General features: G+C 40.0%; 1 protein-coding gene across 1 annotated transcript in view; it reads left to right on the top strand.

Annotated features, from left to right (window-relative positions):
- The first annotated feature begins 6,735 nt into the window (after positions 1-6,735).
- Positions 6,736-22,141, top strand: part of LOC117513461 (phospholipid phosphatase-related protein type 4-like) — a 155,574-nt gene continuing 140,168 nt past the window's right edge. The window contains 1 exon segment of the mRNA XM_034173645.1: positions 6,736-7,143. Coding sequence (XP_034029536.1) covers positions 7,042-7,143 — 102 coding nt within the window. The 5' untranslated portion in view covers positions 6,736-7,041.

Raw genomic sequence — 22,141 nt, 5'->3', positions numbered from 1 at the left:
CCAACTAGCTCATGAAGGAGGAATTGATGCCATTCGTGTAAAATCGTAGCTGCCTCCAACACCTCGTCACTACAACTATTTGCACACACCAGTGGCTGAAAGACAGATTGTGCCCAGTGAGAGCCCATTCGATCCCTCTCAGATGTCGGCCAAATTCCAGGTGACACATATGAACATCCAACACTGCTCACTTGACACTTGAAAATGTGTACTTAGCATCAACCCAGGGAGAGCACCAAAAACACTTTTTATCCCTAATTTTATTGATACTTTGTATGGAATTAACAATAGTAGAAAGCCCATCATTTACAGCACCAGTAACATGATGCTGAGCAAATGATAATACATCTAAACAATTCATTTTTGTGCTAATATATTACAATAACTTGCACTGTTTTCATGGTTACTCCAGTCAGGCTGGACATGAACATTAAAATCAATGATTGGTGTAAAAGAATTTATTAGAACAATAAAATCATTGTCTAAAGGTAAATGATCACTAACATTTAAAAAACTTCCGGCTCAGTGATGAGACAAGTTTTAACATTATTGACATCAGCTTTGGAGCAGCACATGTGATTTATCCATGTGCAGACACCACAAGTAACACATAAGAAAGTATAAGACTCTTTTTGCTTCAATAATACGTCAAGTGCTAACATATTGTTGGACACCAGAAAATCATATTACAATGCACTGTGAACATTGAAACCACCTTTTCTATACCAGTATTTGTGAAGTTTAATTGATGTCGGGAGCTGAACATTAAAGTCTCCCATGATTTTGACAGGTACTTATCTACAATGACTTGAAGTTCATCTATAACCTCAACATACTGAGATTTATTACAGCTATTGGACCAGTCATAAACCAGCATATATATATATATATATATATATATACACACACACACACACAGACAATTACAAGAAACAAAGCACCAAAACCAACTACAATGAGTCATATATATATATATATATATATATATATATATATATATATATATATATATATATATATATATATATATATATATATATATATATATATATATATATACACACAGACAATTACATGAAACAAAGCACCAAAACCAACTACAATGAGTCGATCACTGTGTACATTTTTGTTACATATAACAGCAACCCCACTAAAGAGTCCACCTGAGTAGCTAGAGTCAATATCACACAAGTGAGATTTGGCAAAGACAGTGGCAGAGTTATTAGAAATCACTGATTTTAGAGAATTACATGCATATGGTCTTAGCCATATGAATTCATTTATTACTATTACAAAAATATTATTTATCACCTTGGGCTATTTACAAGTATTACCTCCACCAATGAAGTTTGAGGAGGTTATGTTTTCACCCCTGCTTGTTTGTTTATTTGTTTGTCCACCAGTCCAGACTGGTGGACGTGAGAAATCTCTGATTGTGCTTGATTTAAGAAGAGATGATGAGCAAACCAATATCTCAGGCTCATCGTGGAAAAAAAAAACTGTAATCATGCTGTTTTTTTTTTCTTTCAAACAGTCAAATGGGCTTCTTAAGTTCTAACTGTTACATTGTGTGCAGGAGTAACTACTGCAGGAGCCTTTTCACATGTACTGAAGCAAAGAAAGTTTCCACAATTTCGATTTATTGGTATTCTGGAAAGAAAAATTGAGCAGCAGTGTAAATGTAGTTTCAGACTATTATGGAGTTATTCTGCTTTTTTGAGAAACACCTGGTAAAATGTATATTGGTAGTGATGAGCTGTCAAAGCCAAGTAGTAGTAGATAATTGCTGTTGCTATTATCCGCAAATCTGCGTTCACGTTTCGGATTACATTTTTTCAGTATTCACGTTTTGCAATTCATGGTTTGCGGATAATTCATAATTTACAGCTGATCACACCCTCACACACACTCATCTTCAACCGCTTAGTCTAATTAAGGGTCGCGGGGGGCTGGAGCCTATCCCAGCAGTCATAGAACGCGAGGCGGGGTACACCCAGGACAGGACGCCAGTCTGTCCCAGGGCCACAAACAAACACATTCACACCCACTCACACACCTACGGACAATTTAAAGATTCCAATCCACCTAACTCGCATGTCTTTGGATGTGGGAGGAAACCAGAGCACCCGAAGGAAACCCACGTAAACACGGGGGGTACATGCAAACTCCACACAGAGGGCCACAGGTGGGAATGATCATAATCATTTTATTTATATCGTACTTTACCAACAAAGTGCTTCACAAAAAAAAAATAAATAAAAAAAAGTCAAATAAATTACATAACAGAATTAGCACACTAGGCAATATAGATTTCCCACCATCAGTAATTGTAGGCAGATAAGAAAAGCTGTGTTTTTAGTCTGGATTTAAAAGTCAATAAAACTCAAGACTGCTTTATCTCAGCCAGCACTTTGTTCCACAGCCACAGTGCATGAAATGCAAGAGCTCGACTAGCTCTGCTGATTTCTTCCTAAACTGAGGTTCACACAGCAGGCCTATAGGATGGCACACAGCCAAGCAAAATCTAATAAGTCAACAATAAAACTTGGGCTGCTACATTCTGTTTATCTGGAGACCTCTAACACTTTTATGTGTCAAACTTGAAAACAAAGCATGTCAAAAAAAAAAAAAAAATCAATTCTGGATGACACAAAACCAAGGACCAGTACCTCTGCATCAGCCAAAGACAAAATTGGTCTTTGCAATATTTACAAATGAAAAAGGTTACACTTGTCACTTTTTTCATAGTTACATCAAATGAGAGACTCATGAAAAATGACACCAAGGTTACTAACAGTCTCACTGCGCTGAATCATGCAGTCACTCATTGAAATAGTAAATTGCTCAAAGAAGTTTCTCTGTGATCATGATCAGTTGAAAGGGTGAATCCCGTTTTGATTGTCAGCTGTTGAAATTTGAGAATTACTTTGCACATTTTTGTGCATTTATGTATTTTTAAATGTATGGCAAAGTGTGTTGCGTGCGCTATAAATCAGTCTGTTTTAAAGGCACACAGAGAAGCACAGTGGATTAGAGTTACTCTCTGCTTCCTTCTTCAGTAAGTGTTTAAAAGTTGTCGCACGATGATGTATGATTAGAGACAGCATGAAAAAAACCCATATAAAGGAGAGGATAACACAGTGAAGGATTAGTTTTTTTCCGTTGTAGTCCTCCGAATAAATAAAACAAAAAGAATAAATCTGGATCACGTGGATCATCCTCTGCCGGTGTCCCGAAGAGATGGCATTCCTGTCGAGAAGCCAGCCCTCCGTGCAACTGCGCATGCACATGCACGGAGAAGATGACACTAAACACTGAGGTGAAAATAAACAGTATGGAATTCATGATTGCTGATGTAGTGAAAATCCTGAGGAAAGTTGAAAGCAAACTAGATGACTTGGCAGAGCAACTGAAAGATCAGTCAAACACGTTTGCCGAGCTACTCCAGCATGTCAAGGAAAATGGGAAAGCAATCGCTGAGTGCTGCTCGAGAGTCGAAACTCAGTAAATTGAATGCAAAGAGCTGAAAAAAGAAAACACTGCTCTGAAAGAAAAGGTTCTAGAAGTTGAACGTTACAAACGACACTGGAATCTTCGACTATCCAGTCTCAAAGAACAAGATGGCGAAAACATCAGGGAGAAAATCGAGGAGCTTCTGCTGAAAATCTTCCCACAGTGGGCTGATAACACTGGAAACGTGATCGACTCCATGCACTGCGTCGGAAGAAGGGAGAATGGACACAGCCGCCAGGTCATCATGCAGTTTGTAAGAAGAATTCATCAAGATGCAGTTTGGAAATCAACCAAGGATTCACCAGTCTGCAAGGAGCGAGGAGTCTGCTTTGTCCAGAATTTCATCAAGGAAGATCTGCTATCTTGAGAGAAACTTGGCCAATAATAAAACTGGCCAGATCACAGAATAAGGTGGCTTTTTACAAAGGACACACTGCAGTCATCAACGGCCACATAGTTACAGCCTAAAAACGAAACTGTAAGCACCTTAAGCTTAACACGTTCAATTGATATTCACAATGTTATTTTTAGATGGGCAAATTTCCACATTTGTTAGGGACCTGCCTAAAGTTTCTCCTTACTTAAAATAAGAAAGTTTACATACCTTCTACAACTTTTTGTTTTTTTATATATATATGTGTGTATGAATGTGTGTGTGAGCAACAATGCTACTAAAATGCAACTTAAAATTGGCGATTAATACTCGAGGTCTAAGGGATAGTGTCAAAAGAAAGGCTGTGTTTTTATACTGCAAAAGTAGATAAGCACAATGCATTCTATTGCAGGAAACTCATTCAAGTGAAATGGATGAAAAATTTTGGATGTCTCAATGGGGGTCAAAATGATCTTTTCACATGGTACTTTGAGATCAGCTGGTATACCAATTTTATTCAACAACTGCCAAGGGAAAATAGTTCGCACAAAATCTGATGATAATGGCCACTGGATTATAACAGTAAGTCAACTAGAGGAATCTATTTTTTTTTTACTAGGGAATATTTATGGTCACTGCAGCATTATGCAAAATAGGAATCCGCTCTCTGAAATACAGGAAGTGCTATTTCTACTCAGAATTAAATATGCATCAGAAAACACTGTTTTAGGAGGAGATTGGAATATGGTTAAAGACGACTGGCTTGACAGACATCCCAGTAAATATAACACTCCTCACCCTAATCTCATGTTAGCGGATTACTGCGTTTCCTTAAATCTTACAGACCCATGGAGACAAAGACATCCTGATAAAAGACAATACTCTTGGTTCCAACCAAATGGTTCAGCAAAATCCAGGCTTGATTACTGGCTAGTAAGCGATGACATAGGCAATCAAATCTCAAAATGTGAAATATTACCAGCACCTGTCATTGATCACTGCTGTGTGGAGTTATTTGTAACACCTCTCCCACAGTCCATCAGGAAAAATGGGTAATGGAAATTTAACTCCAGGTTACTATTTCATGATGACTTTTGTCAAGGCATAGAGGATCTTATACAAACCATTTTAAAAGATGAATCTCTAGTATCATTTACTCAAAAATGGGAATTATTAAAGTATAAAATCCATCAATAGTCAATCTCTTTTAGTAAGCAACTCAAAACGATAAATAACATGGAAGAAGATCACACTATAAAAGGCATACTTGCCATTACCCTGGGTTCCTACATTCAGCTCCATATCATCAATGACTGTGGAAATTTACATGTTCTCTTCAGGCAGTCATCTTTATAAATCTCAATGGAACGGCGCCAAACAAAAGTTCCAGCATCATCACCTTGCCCAATGCAGATTCGAGATTCATCGCTGAATATGACTTTCATCCAGTCATCCACAGTCCACGATTGCTTTTCCTTAGCCCATTGTAACCTTGTTTTTTTCTGTTTAGGTGTTAATGATGGCTTTCGTTTAGCTTTTCTGTATGTAAATCCCATTTCCTTTAGGTGGTTTCTTACAGTTCGGTCACAGACGTTGACTCCAGTTTCCTCCCATTCGTTCCTCATTTGTTTTGTTGTGCATTTTTGATTTTTGAGACATATTGCTTTAAGTTTTCTGTCTTGACGCTTTGATGTCTTCCTTGGTCTACCAGTATGTTTGCCTTTAACAACCTTCCCATGTTGTTTGTATTTGGTCCAGAGTTTAGACACAGCTGACTGTGAACAACCAACATCTTTTGCAACATTGCATGATGATTTACCCTCTTTTAAGAGTTTGATAATCCTCTCCTTTGTTTCAATTGACATCTCTCGTGTTGGAGCCACGATTCATGTCAGTCCACTTGGTGCAACAGCTCTCCAAGGTGTGATCACTCCTTTTTAGATGCAGACTAATGAGCAGATCTGATTTGATGCAGGTGTTAGTTTTGGGGATGAAAATTTACAGGGTGATTCCATAATTTATTCCTCAGAATTGAGTGAGGCCATATTTTTTCCGTCTGCTTGGTCTAAAAAAGTAACCGTTACTGACTGCCACAATTTTTTTTTCCTGATTTCTTACAGTGTTTCTTAAAGCCAGAAAGTTGCCATTTGAAATGACTTTAGTTTTGTGTCATGTCTGTGATCTGCTTTTTTTCTACAAAATTAAACAACTGAATGAACATCCTCCGAGGCCGGTGATTCCATAATTTTTGCCAGGGGTTGTATAAACCATGAGTGAGCCACTTCGCAACGCTTCGCTCATATTCTACGAGCCTCAAGGCTGTAGCTCTGTCCAAGGTGCTGAAAGAGTGAAACGGGCAGTGTGGGTGTGTGCTGCATTCAAAAAACTTCAACCCACTCTGTTGTTGAAATCATTATGTCTGAGTTGGAGCTCATACTTCCCACTTTTCAACATGTGTGAATCATTCAGACTGAATGCAGCATTTGTCCAAACTATATGTTCTGTCTCTCTTAGTCCCCATATCAGAAAATCCATTTAGCTTAGTCTGTCATTTATTTTACATTTTCTATCATTTTTCATATTTGTGTTTTGGTGTATTATTTTGGTATTATGTTAAATGTTATGAAAAATGTAGTGAAAAAATTAGTTTTGATCTACAGTTTTTAATGCTGTGTTCACTGACACATTGAATGTTGTAATTTACACTTTTTTTTGAGGGGGAGGCGGGTGAAAGCTGGTACTGAGAGCTCTGGGTCAGTCCTGTTACGGTCCGCATGGTGGCGCTGTTGTTCACAGTGGTCCTGCAGTGAACACCGCACAGTGTCAAGTGTCACAGCAGCAAACTGGGCTTGTAGACGTGGGGAACAGAAATGACGACGTCCGTGTCACCCTGTGATGAAACGAGCACATTCTGTGTCACACGCACACGCAGAGGGAAACCGTCCACGCGCTGCCACGCCTCCTCGGCACTGCGCACGCGCCGTTTTGGCTCCGCAGCTCGGCTCCGGTGCTGACAGCTCCACGCGCACAGATACACTCGGAACCGGACCCGGACCTCCGGCGGACACAGGCCCGGTTGGGAGGCTAAGCGGCGCTGTGACGGCGGCATGGAGCGCTGCTGGGAGAGGAGCCGTCCTCCTGCCGTCTAATGTCGGATGTGTGTGGATTCGGGAGGCCTGACCATGTCTGCCAGAGACAAGCTGGGGACAGCGACCAAAGACAGTGTCAGCCTGCTGCCCTGCTTCTATTTCGTAGAGGTTTGTCTTCTCAGTTCTCTGTCAAACGTGCGCATTTTATTAGACTTGATAAAGGTTCGTGTGACTGAGCTGGTCTGAGGTTATGGGGTCTAGTTTAAGATGCTCGTCCTGATTTTGCTCTCCTCTTCTGTGGAGTGTGTGGTACAAACAAACACACACACACACACACACACACACACACACACACACACACACACACACACACACACACACACACACACACACACACACACACACACACACACACACACACCTGTTATTGTGAGAACAAAGTGTGTCAACTCTGGCTTTGCATTTATATCAAACCTACACACAGTCAGTCACTTTCCGTCCTGAGGCAGTTATAAACAACAATACAAAACAACAACAACAAAAAAGTCACAGAAAAATCCCTCTGTTTTCATTAAAGTTGTAGTTTCTATACTAGTGATTTATTTAAATATTTGTCATTTAAACAATTAAACGTTTCTTCATCACCACTATAAATAACACTGTTTTTTTCATGACTCAGTTCCAAGTAAAATATTTTCTGCTCATAATAAGTTGGTGCTGAGTTCAATTTCTCTCTTCCTCTGAACATTATTCCTGTCTGAATGGCAGCAACAAAAATGTTTTAGCAGCAAGTGATTAAAGTACAATGTGTTGTGGTCTCCCTGCCACCCCCCCCAAAAAAGAAGGTAAATATTGTGCCATGAGAAGTCATCTACATCAATGTTTGATGGACAGACGAACATGTAAATATAAATAATGCTGGTATTAGGTACCTAGTAGTGCTGGGTTGAAAAGATCAATTTGCCAATTTTAAGTTGATTCTCATTTTAATTCCCGCAGATCCATTGATACATCCAAAGATCAATAAATAAAATAATCTGTATATATATATATATATATATATATATATATATATATATATATATATATATACACATATATATATATATATATATATATAAGAGCATGCCTGCTGTGGTTGGGCTGAATATGCTGTTTCAGACGGGAAATGATTATTTCTCTACACTGATTGTGGACACGCTGGTTTTGATTTAGATGCAGCACATCCACGATTTATTAGTCAACCTCTGTCAAAGCCATTTAAAGATGTCACTCATGACTATCGGGACTGTATGTTGTGGGCAAGAAAAGAGAATCATCTGCCATTTAATTCACACAGTAGTTTTTTTTTTTTTTTCCTTCTTCATAACGTGATTTTTCCATGGGACACCGCACAAAGGTTCTCTGGTGTGGACTGTAGCAGAACCTTTCCCATAGCCTTGTTCTTCTGCTGCAGGAGAACTTAGTAGAACTTTCCCCCCGCTGCCGGAGATCTTTTCCCAAAGCTGCGTTCTTCTGCAGCAGAACTTTTCTCCTGCAGGGTGCCATGCAGTGAGTGCTGCAGGTGCAAGTTTTGTAGGGGAGATCGGGGCCAATGTCCCCGATCTCCCCTACAATATTTATAACTCTCTGAAACACTACTGCCTGCATTTTGATGGCCAAATTTTGTGAAGTCACAGCAGGATTTTTATAGGTGTAATGGGATGGAAAAATCACCTTAAAAAAAAGGGGGGTTCGGGGATGCTTAGGTCTCCACCCCCCCCCAAGGCTTTTGCAGTATGGACTTAGAAAAGGTCTTCTTTGTTAGTCTAAATAAATACACCAAAATTTGAAGTCCAGACGGAAGAACAGAAAATCTCTGTGTTTCAAAATGTGAGGAAAGTGTTTCCAAAAACGCCACCAGTTTGAGGCTGAAGCTGCAGACGAGACCTTGATCTGGTTAAATGTGCTGAGTCCACCTCACCTGTCATCTCTGCAAACTCACACCTGCTTCTACGTATGCTTATAAATAAAACAAAGGCTCTTTAAACAGTAACTATTTTATTACTTGAAAAAAAAAACCTTTTTTCTTATTTTAACATTAAATGAATGAATCATTAAGCATGTCCATGAAGTCAAAGTTCTGTCAAAAAGACATTTGCACAGGTAGAAGCCCCACCCCTATTGTGCATAATTTTAAAACATTCACAACTACGAGAAGCATGAAATTCATATTTTAGTAATTACTCTGTCCTGATTACAACATTAAAAGCAGTCAGTAGTCAATGAGGGTGTGATTTAATGTTGAAATGACTCAATTAAAAATTATTTAATCATGAGAAATCCCAATGAACCAACACACTGCAGTCATTGTTACATTATCTCCTGTCATGTTGATAATAAATATTTATATTTATTTACGGTGTATTTTTTTTCTGGTTGAAATGCAGATATGAATGAATGAATCTACCAGACGTAAAAATGTACTCATTACTTTTCATGAAATTTTGTCTAAACATAAATGTCCAAGGGTCATTATCATGTTATTCAAGAAATCATCTCACCTGAAACAACCGCAGCAACAGATGAGTTATGGTTTTAATTTACAGACAAACATCAAAGATTTCTAAAGAATCATCTTCTTTTTTTTAACTTGAAACTATTTTAATTACAAGTTATTTAATGTAAGAAAAAAACACAAGGATTTTCTTGAATAAACTCCTGGGTATAAATTAGAAAGGGGCTCAGGAACACTTCAGAAATCCATTGTCAGTTAACACAGTTCGTCGCTACGTCTACAAGTGCAAGTTAAAACTCTACCATGCAAAGCGAAAGCCATATATCAACAACATCCAGAAACACCGCTGCCTTCTCTGGGCCCAAGCACATTTGAAATGGACACACGCAAAGTGGAAAAGTGTGCTGTGGTCTGATGAGTCCACATTTCAAATTGTTTTTGGAAATCATGGACATCATGTCCTCCGGACAATAGAGGAAAAAGACCATCCAGATTGTTACCAGCGCAATGTTCAAAAGCCAGCATCTGTGATGGTATGGGGGTGTGTTAGTGTCCATGGCATGGGAAACTTACACATCTGTGATGGCACCATCAATGCTGAAAGATCATGGAATCATGTGGCAGCATGTGTAGCTCCAAAACCATCCAGGTTTTGGAGCTACACATGCGGCCATCCAAGCAACGTTTTTTTTCAGGGACATCCCTGCTTATTTCAGCAAGACAATGCTGAGTCACATTCAGCAGCCACCTCAGCAATGGAGGCCTTTGACATGGACCACTCCGCTTCCATGTCCCAAGCCTCCCTCGGGATGTGGGAGAAGTTTCTTTGGCAGTGTGAGTTGAAGGTTGTCTGGGCAGGCTTGTTATACCAAATGTTCCCAGAAACCCTCACCACACGTTTAGGCCTTCCAGGTTGGTTCGGTCACCTATCCCACCACCTGACTCTCCTCATCACCAGGTTGTGATCAGTTGACAGCTGTGCCCACAAAATTGATCAGCGATCTTTGTCCTAGGATGCTCTGGTACTAAGTGTACTTATGGATATTCTGAACTGCTGTTTAGTGCATACCCAGTGAGCCCACATGGAGGTGAGGCAAAGAGAATGTAAAGGGTCTCATGCACTGTTCTACAGACAGCGAACAGTGTTAATTGCTCACATCGTCTGAGTGGTGTCCAAAAAATGAGGTGGGCTTCATAGATAATTGGCAAAGCTTCTGGGGAAAACCTGGTCTTGTTAGGAGAGATGGCATCCATCCCACTTTGGATGGAGCAGTTCTCATTTCTAGAAATCTGGCCAATTTTCTTAAATCCTCCAAACCGTGACTATCCAGGGTTGGGACCAGGAAGCAGAGTTGTAGTCTTACACACCTCTCTGCAGCTTCTCTCCCCCTGCCATCCCCTCATTACCCCATCCCAGTAGAGACGGTGTCTGCTCCCAGACCACCAATAACCAGCAAAAATCTATTTAAGCATAAAAATTCAAAAAGAAAAAATAATATAGCACCTTCAACTGCACCACAGGCTAAAACAGTTAAATGTGGTCTATTAAACATTAGGTCTCTCTCTTCTAAGTCCCTGTTGGTAAATGATATAATAATTGATCAACATATTGATTTATTCTGCCTTACAGAAACCTGGTTACAGCAGGATGAATATGTTAGTTTAAATGAGTCAACACCCCCGAGTCACACTAACTGTCAGAATGCTCATAGCACGGGCCGAGGCGGAGGATTAGCAGCAATCTTCCATTCCAGCTTATTAATTAATCAAAAACCCAGACAGAGCTTTAATTCATTTGAAAGCTTGACTCTTAGTCTTGTCCATCCAAATTGGAAGTCCCAAAAAACAGTTTTATTTGTTATTATCTATTGTCCACCTGATCGTTACTGTGAGTTTCTCTGTGAATTTTCAGACCTTTTGTCTGACTTAGTGCTTAGCTCAGATAAGATAATTATAGTGGGCGATTTTAACATCCACACAGATGCTGAGAATGACAGCCTCAGCACTGCATTTAATCTATTATTAGACTCTAATGGCTTTTCTCAAAATGTAAATGAGTCCACCCACCACTTTAATCATATCTTAGATCTTGTTCTGACTTATGGTATGGAAATAGAAGACTTAACAGTATTCCCTGAAAACTCCCTTCTGTCTGATCATTTCTTAATAACATTTACATTTACTCTGATGGACTACCCAGCAGTGGGGAATAAGTTTCATTACACTAGAAGTCTTTCAGAAAGCGCTGTAACTAGGTTTAAGGATATGATTCCTTCTTTATGTTCTCTAATGCCATATACCAACACAGTGCAGAGTAGCTACCTAAACTCTGTAAGTGAGCTAGAGTATCTCATCAATAGTTTTACATCCTCATTGAAGACAACTTTGGATGCTGTAGCTCCTCTGAAAAAGAGAGCTTTAAATCAGAAGTGCCTGACTCCGTGGTATAACTCACAAACTCGTAGCTTAAAGCAGATAACCCGTAAGTTGGAGAGGAAATGGCGTCTCACTAATTTAGAAGATCTTCACTTAGCCTGGAAAAAGAGTCTGTTGCTCTATAAAAAAGCCCTCCGTAAAGCTAGGACATCTTTCTACTCATCACTAATTGAAGAAAATAAGAACCCCAGGTTTCTTTTCAGCACTGTAGCCAGGCTGACAAAGAGTCAGAGCTCTATTGAGCTGAGTATTCCATTAACTTTAACTAGTAATGACTTCATGACTTTCTTTGCTAACAAAATTTTAACTATTAGAGAAAAAATTACTCATAACCATCCCAAAGACGTATCGTTATCTTTGGCTGCTTTCAGTGATGCCGGTATTTGGTTAGACTCTTTCTCTCCGATTGTTCTGTCTGAGTCATTAGTTACTTCATCCAAACCATCAACATGTTTATTAGACCCCATTCCTACCAGGTTGCTCAAGGAAGCCCTACCATTATTTAATGCTTCGATCTTAAATATGATCAATCTATCTTTGTTAGTTGGCTATGTACCACAGGCTTTTAAGGTGGCAGTAATTAAACCATTACTTAAAAAGCCATCACTTGACCCAGCTATCTTAGCTAATTATAGGCCAATCTCCAACCTTCCTTTTCTCTCAAAAATTCTTGAAAGGGTAGTTGTAAAACAGCTAACTGACCATCTGCAGAGGAATGGTCTATTTGAAGAGTTTCAGTCAGGTTTTAGAATTCATCATAGTACAGAAACAGCATTAGTGAAGGTCACAAATGATCTTCTTATGGCCTCGGACAGTGGACTTGTTCTGTTAGACCTCAGTACTGCTTTTGATACCGTTGACCATAAAATTTTATTACAGAGATTAGAGCATGCCATAGGTATTAAAGGCACTGCGCTGCAGTGGTTTGAATCATATTTGTCTAATAGATTACAATTTGTTCATGTAAATGGGGAATCTTCTTCGCAGGCTAAAGTTAATTATGGAGTTCCACAAGGTTCTGTGCTAGGAACAATTTTATTCACTTTATACATGCTTCCCTTAGGCAGTATTATTAGACGGTATTGCTTAAATTTTCATTGTTACGCAGATGATACCCAGCTTTATCTATCCATGAAGCCAGAGGACACACACCAATTAGCTAAACTGCAGGATTGTCTTACAGACATAAAGACATGGATGACCTCTAATTTCCTGCTTTTAAACTCAGATAAAACTGAAGTTATTGTACTTGGCCCCACAAATCTTAGAAACATGGTGTCTAACCAGATCTTTACTCTGGATGGCATTACCCTGACCTCTAGTAATACTGTGAGAAATCTTGGAGTCATTTTTGATCAGGATATGTCATTCAAAGCGCATATTAAACAAATATGTAGGACTGCTTTTTTGCATTTACGCAATATCTCTAAAATTAGAAAGGTCTTGTCTCAGAGTGATGCTGAAAAACTAATTCATGCATTTATTTCCTCTAGGCTGGACTATTGTAATTCATTATTATCAGGTTGTCCTAAAAGTTCCCTAAAAAGCCTTCAGTTAATTCAAAATGCTGCAGCTAGAGTACTAACGGGGACTAGAAGGAGAGAGCATATCTCACCCATATTGGCCTCTCTTCATTGGCTTCCTGTTAATTCTAGAATAGAATTTAAAATTCTTCTTCTTACTTATAAGGTTTTGAATAATCAGGTCCCATCTTATCTTAGGGACCTCGTAGTACCATATCACCCCAATAGAGCGCTTCGCTCTCAGACTGCAGGCTTACTTGTAGTTCCTAGGGTTTGTAAGAGTAGAATGGGAGGCAGAGCTTTCAGGCTCCTCTCCTGTGGAACCAGCTCCCAATTCAGATCAGGGAGACAGACACCCTCTCTACTTTTAAGATTAGGCTTAAAACTTTCCTTTTTGCTAAAGCTTATAGTTAGGGCTGGATCAGGTGACCCTGAACCATCCCTTAGTTATGCTGCTATAGACGTAGACTGCTGGGGGGTTCCCATGATGCACTGTTTCTTTCTCTTTTTGCTCTGTATGCACCACTCTGCATTTAATCATTAGTGATCGATCTCTGCTCCCCTCCACAGCATGTCTTTTTCCTGGTTCTCTCCCTCAGCCCCAACCAGTCCCAGCAGAAGACTGCCTCTCCCTGAGCCTGGTTCTGCTGGAGGTTTCTTCCTGTTAAAAGGAGTTTTTCCTTCCCACTGTAGCCAAGTGCTTGGTCACAGGGGGTCATTTTGACCGTTGGGGTTTTACATAATTATTGTATGGCCTTGCCTTACAATATAAAGCGCCTTGGGGCAACTGTTTGTTGTGATTTGGCGTTATATAAAAAAAAATTGATTGATTGATTGATTGATTGTCTGACACTCGGTTATGGAACTTGAATCTTGAAACATGGAAAGAAAGGTGTGAAAGAAACCCAGCACTTCCTGTAGTGTGGCTGGACTCGCTTTCTCAGGAGTTGCATTGCAGTTGCTGTGATAGCAGGGTATTGTTTTCACTGGTGTGTGTTTGTCTGTGTCAGCGTGGACAAGATACCTCAAAAATGGCTAAATGGATTTCTTTCAATCTTGGTAGGAAAATTACTTGGATTGATATCAAAAAGGATTACATTATGGAGTAGTTTGGTCAATGGAAACCAGTAACTTGGCTGCTTTGTTGGTGAGGAAAGGTTTAACCACCTTGACTTCGCAGACGATGCTGTGATCTTTGCACTATCAGTGGATACTCTGATTACATCACTTGACAAGCTGAGTGAGGACTCAGCATGTCAGGGTTTGAGATTGTCCTGATCAGATTTTAATGACTTCCTGGACTCAGCCATCAGACATGTGATGAAAGAGTTGAACTTGTGAGATTCATGTCTCTGGGTCCTCGGCCTTTGAGATCCAGAGGTGCCTGGGAAGAGCTTGTGGAGTCATGAAGTCACTAGACAGAGGTGTTTAGCGATGCTGATATCTTTGCAGTCAATGAATTCCAAATCTTTAGGGTACTGGTGCGGCCTGTCTAGCTGCAGGGTTGTGAGATTTAGAGCCTGACCAGTGACCTAAGGCGATGACTGGACGTCTTTGGTATCATGTGTCTCCAAAGGATCCTTTGGTACCACTGGAATGACTGTATCAATTGAGCTGCTACTAATGGCCCCTTCACACATAGTGTGAAGTTTGGACAGCGTTTGGACAAAAACGGTGAAACAGCGTGAAACAGTTCAAAACTAGCGCACGAAACATCGCGCCGATGGGCAGGCGTGCACGAACCCGGAGAGAGAGCAGGAACAGTGCCAGGTGCACCACATGGTGCTGCTTATGTGGAATAAATAAAAACCAGCCGGTACCTGTGGGACCACATTGCACTGCTTATGTGCAATAGTAAAAAAAGGAAAAAAAACACACCACCCGGGATGTGAACTCGTGCCTTTTATAAGCTCTGATCACCAGTCAGAGACTTTACCACTGAGCTACGGAGCTGTTCTTTGAAAGCCGCGGGAATCTGCCTCATATCAGGAAGGACATGGAAGTATTACAACAACAACAAAAAAAAATAAAATCCCACACATTATAAAAACACCGCATTTATCAAGCGAGCAATACAAATATTATCCGTCTGTTCCTCTGGTGATGACCCATGGTCACAGACATACAGTCATGAAATTACATGAATGAGAAACAATGTGCTCTGATCATGTCCACATCTACTGGTCAGGTGCGTCCAGTCAGGGGCGAGCGTGTTCTGCCCGACACGTGTGTCATTTGGACAGCACGCCACAGCAGAGACATGTGGAACAGAGCTCAGGTGGGTGACACTCAGATCTCCCGCTGCGTGTTCTGATCCGATGGTCCGTTTCAACCTGGGGGGCTGTCAGTGTTTGCTCTGTGTGGACAGTTGTCCATGACTGTCCAAACACAGTTGGTGTTGTCCAGCTGGAATGTCCAGAATGACAGCTCACCACAGCTGCTTCTGTTGGAAGCCACGCCTCCCATGAGTGAATGCACACATCCACGTGTCAGTGTGTGTGTTTGCAAAGTCACACTCGTGGGGAACTTAGACAAATTTCACAGTAGTATGACAGTGGTCATCTACAGTCTGTTATCGTGCCAAGAGTGCAACTGGCCACACATTTTCTAAGTGCCATGCGAGTGGTGTTAGATGTTTGTGCGTGACACTTGAAATTTGGCTGGCACCTGCCTCGAGAGGGTGCGATGAGTTTGCACAGTGCACACTTTGTCTTTCAGGCACTTATGTGCGCAAATAGTTGTAGCAACAGGTGTAAGAGGCGTTAGAGGCAGGGACGACATGCACATGATTCCTGCGTCATGTGCACTAAGTGTGCACTTCATCCAAACTTTCGCATTATGTGTGAAGGGGCCCTAAGAGAGACTAAGACGAGGAGCATCAGTTGCTTTGTGAGAGAGTGTCAGTTCTAACATTTTGGTCATGTGGCTCATTTATCTGTGTATGATCTAGCATGCAGGTGCCAGAGTGTTGAGGACCAGCCGTAGCTGGAGAAGGCCAAGGGGACAACTACCTTTCACCTGGCTGCGGCAGATAGATGGTTATTTTAGAGATGTGCGAATGAACCGGTTGTCTGCCTGGGTGGTTGCCATCCAGGACCCAAGTCAGTTCTGTGGTGTTGTGGATGAGGCAAAGCTCAGCATCAGCGCATTGCTCCCAGCCTTGGCTTGACTTGGTCAGTGGTCAAGGTCAATAAAATCATGCTCTGAAAAACACCTTTTTTGTATGTCTCAACAAACAAGAAACCAAGATGTATGATCTAAAGCATATATTGATCAACACATATTTATGATTAATTGGTATGAATGAGGCAGCACAGTGACTTAGTGGTTAGCAGTGTTGCCTCACAGCAAGAAGGTCATGGGATTGTTTCCCACCTCTGAGCTTTCTTTGTGGAGTTTGCATGTTCTCCTCATGTTTGCGTGGGTTCCTTCTGGGTGCTCCGGCTTCCTCCCACCTCCAAAGACATAGGTTAGGTGGATTGGAAACTTTGAATTGTCTGTAGCTGTGCATGTGGGTGTGACTGTGTTTGTTTGTCTATATGTGGCCCTGCGACAGACTGGCGTCCTGTGCAGGGTGTTCCCTTCCTCATGCTCTTTGACTGCTGGGATAGGCTCCAGCCCTGTGTGACCCTTAATTTGAGTAAGCGGTTGAAGATGAGTGAGTGGTATCAATGAGGGCAGCACGTTGGCATAGTGATTAGCACTACTGACTCACAGCGAGAACGTCCTAGGATTGCTTTCCACCTCGTCTTTTCTGTGTCGGCTTTGTATGTTCTCCCTGTATGTCCGCTTCCCTCCAGATGCTCTGAAGTCCTCCCATTCCAGCAACAGGTAGGTTCAGTGAATTGGAAACTTTAAATTGACTGTAAGTGTGAATGTGTTTCTGTCTGTATGTGGCCCTTGGATAGACTGGCAGCATGTCCAGGGTGTACCTTGCCTTTCGCCCAGTGATTACTGTGATAAGCTCCAACCCTCTGTGGACCTTAATTGGCATAAATGGGTATAGAAAATGAATGAATGAATAAATGGTATGAGTGACTTCATAAAGAAGACATATGTATATTTGCTTGTATATTTATACCATTGTCTGAAGATTGCCAATATGCATCACCCCTCTGATGCCTTTCATATGTATTTCATTTGTATTTCGTTTTATTGTGAAATATAGCAATTTTGTATTGTGATGTCCAGTATGCTCCAGTTAAACACAAAATGAACGTATCGTGTGAGGACAGTCAGTGTTTGGTATGTTCCTGTGCACTTTATGTATGCTCTAGTTCACAAATGGCTTGAGGTGATGCAGTTACATTAGCGTTATGTATTATATATTATACACTCGCCTGAAATGTAATGCACAGGATCCCGTTTGTATTGCCTCCTCATTTCTGTAAAGTTTTCTCTGATGTTTGGACAGGGTATAGAGTATAGGGTATAGAGTCACTGTGTTATCAGCCTTTTATTTCGACAATACCATTCCTATTGTAAATACAGTGTTTTGATGTAAAAGAAAATTCTGTTGATGAGGTTTATCAATCCATCCATCCATCCATTTTCTTCCGTTTTATCCGGAGTCGGGTCGCGGGGGTAGCAGCTCAGGCAAAGCCGCCCAGACCTCCCGATCCACACACACCTCCCCCAGCTCCTCCGGGGGAACCCCAAGGCGTTCCCAAGCCAGCAGAGAGATGTAGTCCCTCCAGCGTGTCCTGGGTCTTCCCCGGGGCCTCCTCCCAATGGGACGTGCCCGGAACACCTCTCCAGCGAGGCGTCCAGGGGGCATCCGGAAAAGATGCCCGAGCCACCTCAACTGACTCCTTTCGACGTGGAGGAGCAGCAGCTCGACTCCGAGCTCCTCCCGAGTGACTGAGCTCCTCACCCTATCTCTAAGGGAGCGCCTAGCCACCCTGCGGAGGAAACTCATCTCGGCCGCTTGTACTCGCGATCTCGTTCTTTCCGTCATGAGCCAAATCTCATGACCATAGGTGAGGATCGGAACGTAGATCGATCGGTAAATCGAGAGCTTTGCCCCCCTACTCAGCTCTCTCTTCACCACGACGGTCCGATACAGCAACCGCATCACTGCAGATGCTGCATCTGCACGGATCGGTGCAGATGTGGTGCGGTTGATGAGGTTTAGAAATAAATAAATGCATTTTTCCTTAAGTGCAGGTTGTATTTTAGCTGGATCAGTGTGGTTTGCATTCTGTGAGCTATGACTGATATGTGCAGCAACCTCAGTCATTTCCTGTCTTTCTTTGCTCTCCTGTCAGGCATAATTGCCACATCCCATGGCAGATTTAGAGAAGAGAGAAGAGTGATGTGCTGTATCTGCTCTCCTCAGAGACTTTCTTTTGCAGTCATTATTTCTACTCTGAATTATTAATGAAAGTACCTTTTAGAAAGTCATGGAAGCCTACATCTGAGACTTAAATTTTATTACCATACTGCAGTAGTTCCTACTCCTGTCATGCTTGAAAAAAAATGTACATCCTAATCCACCAATGCTTTATCACACAACATTGTTTATTACATAAATTAAAGGTGTAGATATTTTTGATTTCCCACAAAATTTGTTTCTCATTGAAATTGTTATTATTAAGTAGGGCTGAAAGTCACATTTATTTTTGTGATCAATTAATCTACATTTTTTGATTTATCAATTCATCTAATGATTTTTTCAATTAATCTTTTGATTATTTTCTGCTAAATGGTAAATGGACTGCATTTATATAGCACTTTTCCATCTGCATCAGACGCTCAAAGCACTTTACAATTATGCCTCACATTCACTCCGATGTCAGGGTGCTGCCATACAAGGCACTCACTACACACCGAGAGCAACAGGGGATTAAAGGCCTTGCCCAAGGGCCCTTAGTGATTTTCTGGTAAGGCGGGATTTGAACCCATGATCTTCTGGACTCAAGCCCAACACCTTAACCCTAGACCATTACCTCCCCTTAGATCAGTTGACTAATCATAATTTACTAGTAAATTATAACCATATATTTGACCCATAACTTTCAACTATATATTTAACTATTTGTTATAATTTGTCATGTCATAATCAACTAATTGTCAGCAATTTGTTTCACAAATTTTGAAAAATTCCTATGGTGCATCCAGAAAGTATTCACAGCACTTCACTTTTCCCACATTTTGTTATGTTACAACCCCCAGACCCCCACCTTTTTAAGCATTATTCTTTTTTGCCTTTTAGTTTGAGCTAATTACAGCCCTCTTAACCACCTGCCACTTCAAGCATCTTTTTTTATGTAGATGTAAATTAATATTCAGACAGTAGGGTTGTACAATATGGCCAAATTATTGTATCTATATATTGTCATATCAGTATGATATACGATATGAATATAATTGCACACAAAGTGCAGCAACAGTGAAAATTAAACATTCTTAAACAAAACAGTAATACCACACTAATTTTGCACTCATCATAAGGTTAGGATACATTGCCCTCCAAAAGTATTGGAACACAGTATTTCACACATTTAAATTTGTTTATGCCATTTCAAATACAAGAAATACCAAAAAAAAAAAAGAATAAAAAATTCTACAATCATCTTCCTCAAACTCAAACTGAAAGCAAATCTCTAAAACTTGATAATACCTGTAAATATGGGGATGGAAATATGAACATTTCCAAGTCACTGAATATGTTTTGGACTTTATTTACATCACTTATGAAGAAATGCAAAAGTTCAAAAAACATCAAATCTAGGCTTGCTTCTCAGATGTACCTTCTGGCAAATTGTACCTGAACTATTGGGTCTTCTTTTTAAGAAAATCCTGCCCTACACCACTTCATCAGGAAGCTGTATTTGATATTTTTAATTAATTATCAAATTGTACAGCTTTGTTTTCAGTTTGAGTTTAAGGAAGATAACTTTAGATTTATTTATCTAAAGTTGTGTCACTGGTGTGTCACTCAGACAGCAAAAATTAAGAGGTTATTTTAAAATAGGTCCTTCAGAGAGTAAAATTAAGAGGTTACACAGGTTTTATACAGAAGAGAGCAGTAGTAAATTACCTCTGTTTCTTTCAGCCTAAGCCCCTTCACATTATATCTCATGAATCAACAGCTGCCTGCTCATTTAAAATCACTGGAGAAACATGTATATATAAGGCAACCCAAATTAAAAGAGAAATGCCACTTTTAACAACCTGGACCTCACTTCTGTCATAAAATATGGTTGTTTACTCATCAGTGTAGCATTGGTGTCATAAGGAGTCCACGGTTCAGACGATGTGTTCACTTCAAATCTGAGTCAAACATTTGTGAATGAATGAATGAATGAATTTATTCAGCACACACCGACCAAAACAACAAAAAACTTACAACGGAGAAAGAAAATGGATTAACAGTGCATCTGTGTGGCTGAAAGTGTACAGGCAGAAGCAAAGCTTAAACGCCTACACCTTTAACCAAAAATAAAATTATCTAGTCCAAAAGGAGTGGGGGAAATAAAAAAACCCATCTATTCCCGCTCCCATTTTCAACCACTTCAAACTCTTTAGTTTGAAGGACACAATTTACATTTACAAAGTTACATTTACAATTGGCAACACACAAAATTCATCTTTCTTCAACAGATACATATCTTGAAAACATCCTGTCTTTATATTGCTTTTTAAACTGACTGATATTTGGACATTGTTTGAGTTCATCCGTCAGGTTATTCCATAGTCTAGGGCCACACATGGAGACACAGAAACCTTTCCTGGTCGTCCGAGCACCAGCAATTTTAAAATGATACAAGCCCCATAAATTATATTTTCGCTCTCTCTCAGTAAAAAAATTCTTGAATTCTAAGGGGCATTTGTTTATTTTTCACTCTGTACATTAATTGAACAGTCTTGAACAAAATCATATCGTGTAGTTTTAATATTTGAGATTTAATGAATAATGGGTTGGTGTGGTCACGATAACCTGCATTGTGATTTGTTCTTAATGCTCTTTTTTGAAGAATGAATAATGGTTGCACTGTAGTTTTATAATTGTTACCCCAGACTTCAGCACAGTAAGTCAGGGCGGGTGCAACCAATGAACAATACAGAGTATGTAGTGCTCTGCAATCAAGAACCTGCTTTGCTTTATTTAATACTGCAATACTCTTTTGAACATGTTGAATATGAGCTTTCCAATTACTTTTTCATCAATAATGACACCTAAAAACTTACTTTCTTTGACACATTCTATGTTTACCCCTTGTATATTTTACTGTATTTGTATGTCTTTTTTATAATTTACAAATAACATCAATTTAGTTTTTGACAAATTTAATGATAATTTGTTAATATCAAACCATCTCTTTAACTCTATCATTTCAGTTCCTAAATCAGATAACAATTGTTGCAGATTTTCTCCTGAGCAAAACAGTTTTGTGTCATCTGCAAAGAGAACTGCTTTAAACCAGTGGTGGTTCTAGACCAATTTTACTGAGGGGGCCTGGCTGGGGCCAGGGGTTTTGTCAGAGGGGCACCTTCAACCTGGGGCAAAAAAGACAAAGATTCAAAATCTTATTTGATTTATTTTTATTTTCATAAAACTACTGATTAATGATTATAACCAACGCGAATGGTCAAAATATTATAGTTGAGACACAAATATAAACAATTATAATAACATTTTACAGACCGTACTGACTAGAGAAAATAATCAGCAGATGAACTGATAATGAAAATAACTATTAGGTGC

Source organism: Thalassophryne amazonica, chromosome 1 (assembly GCF_902500255.1).
Source record: "Thalassophryne amazonica chromosome 1, fThaAma1.1, whole genome shotgun sequence".
Lineage (NCBI taxonomy): Eukaryota > Metazoa > Chordata > Actinopteri > Batrachoidiformes > Batrachoididae > Thalassophryne > Thalassophryne amazonica.
The sequence above is the reverse complement of the archived record's forward strand: the minus strand, read 5'-3'. Positions and strand labels throughout refer to the sequence as shown.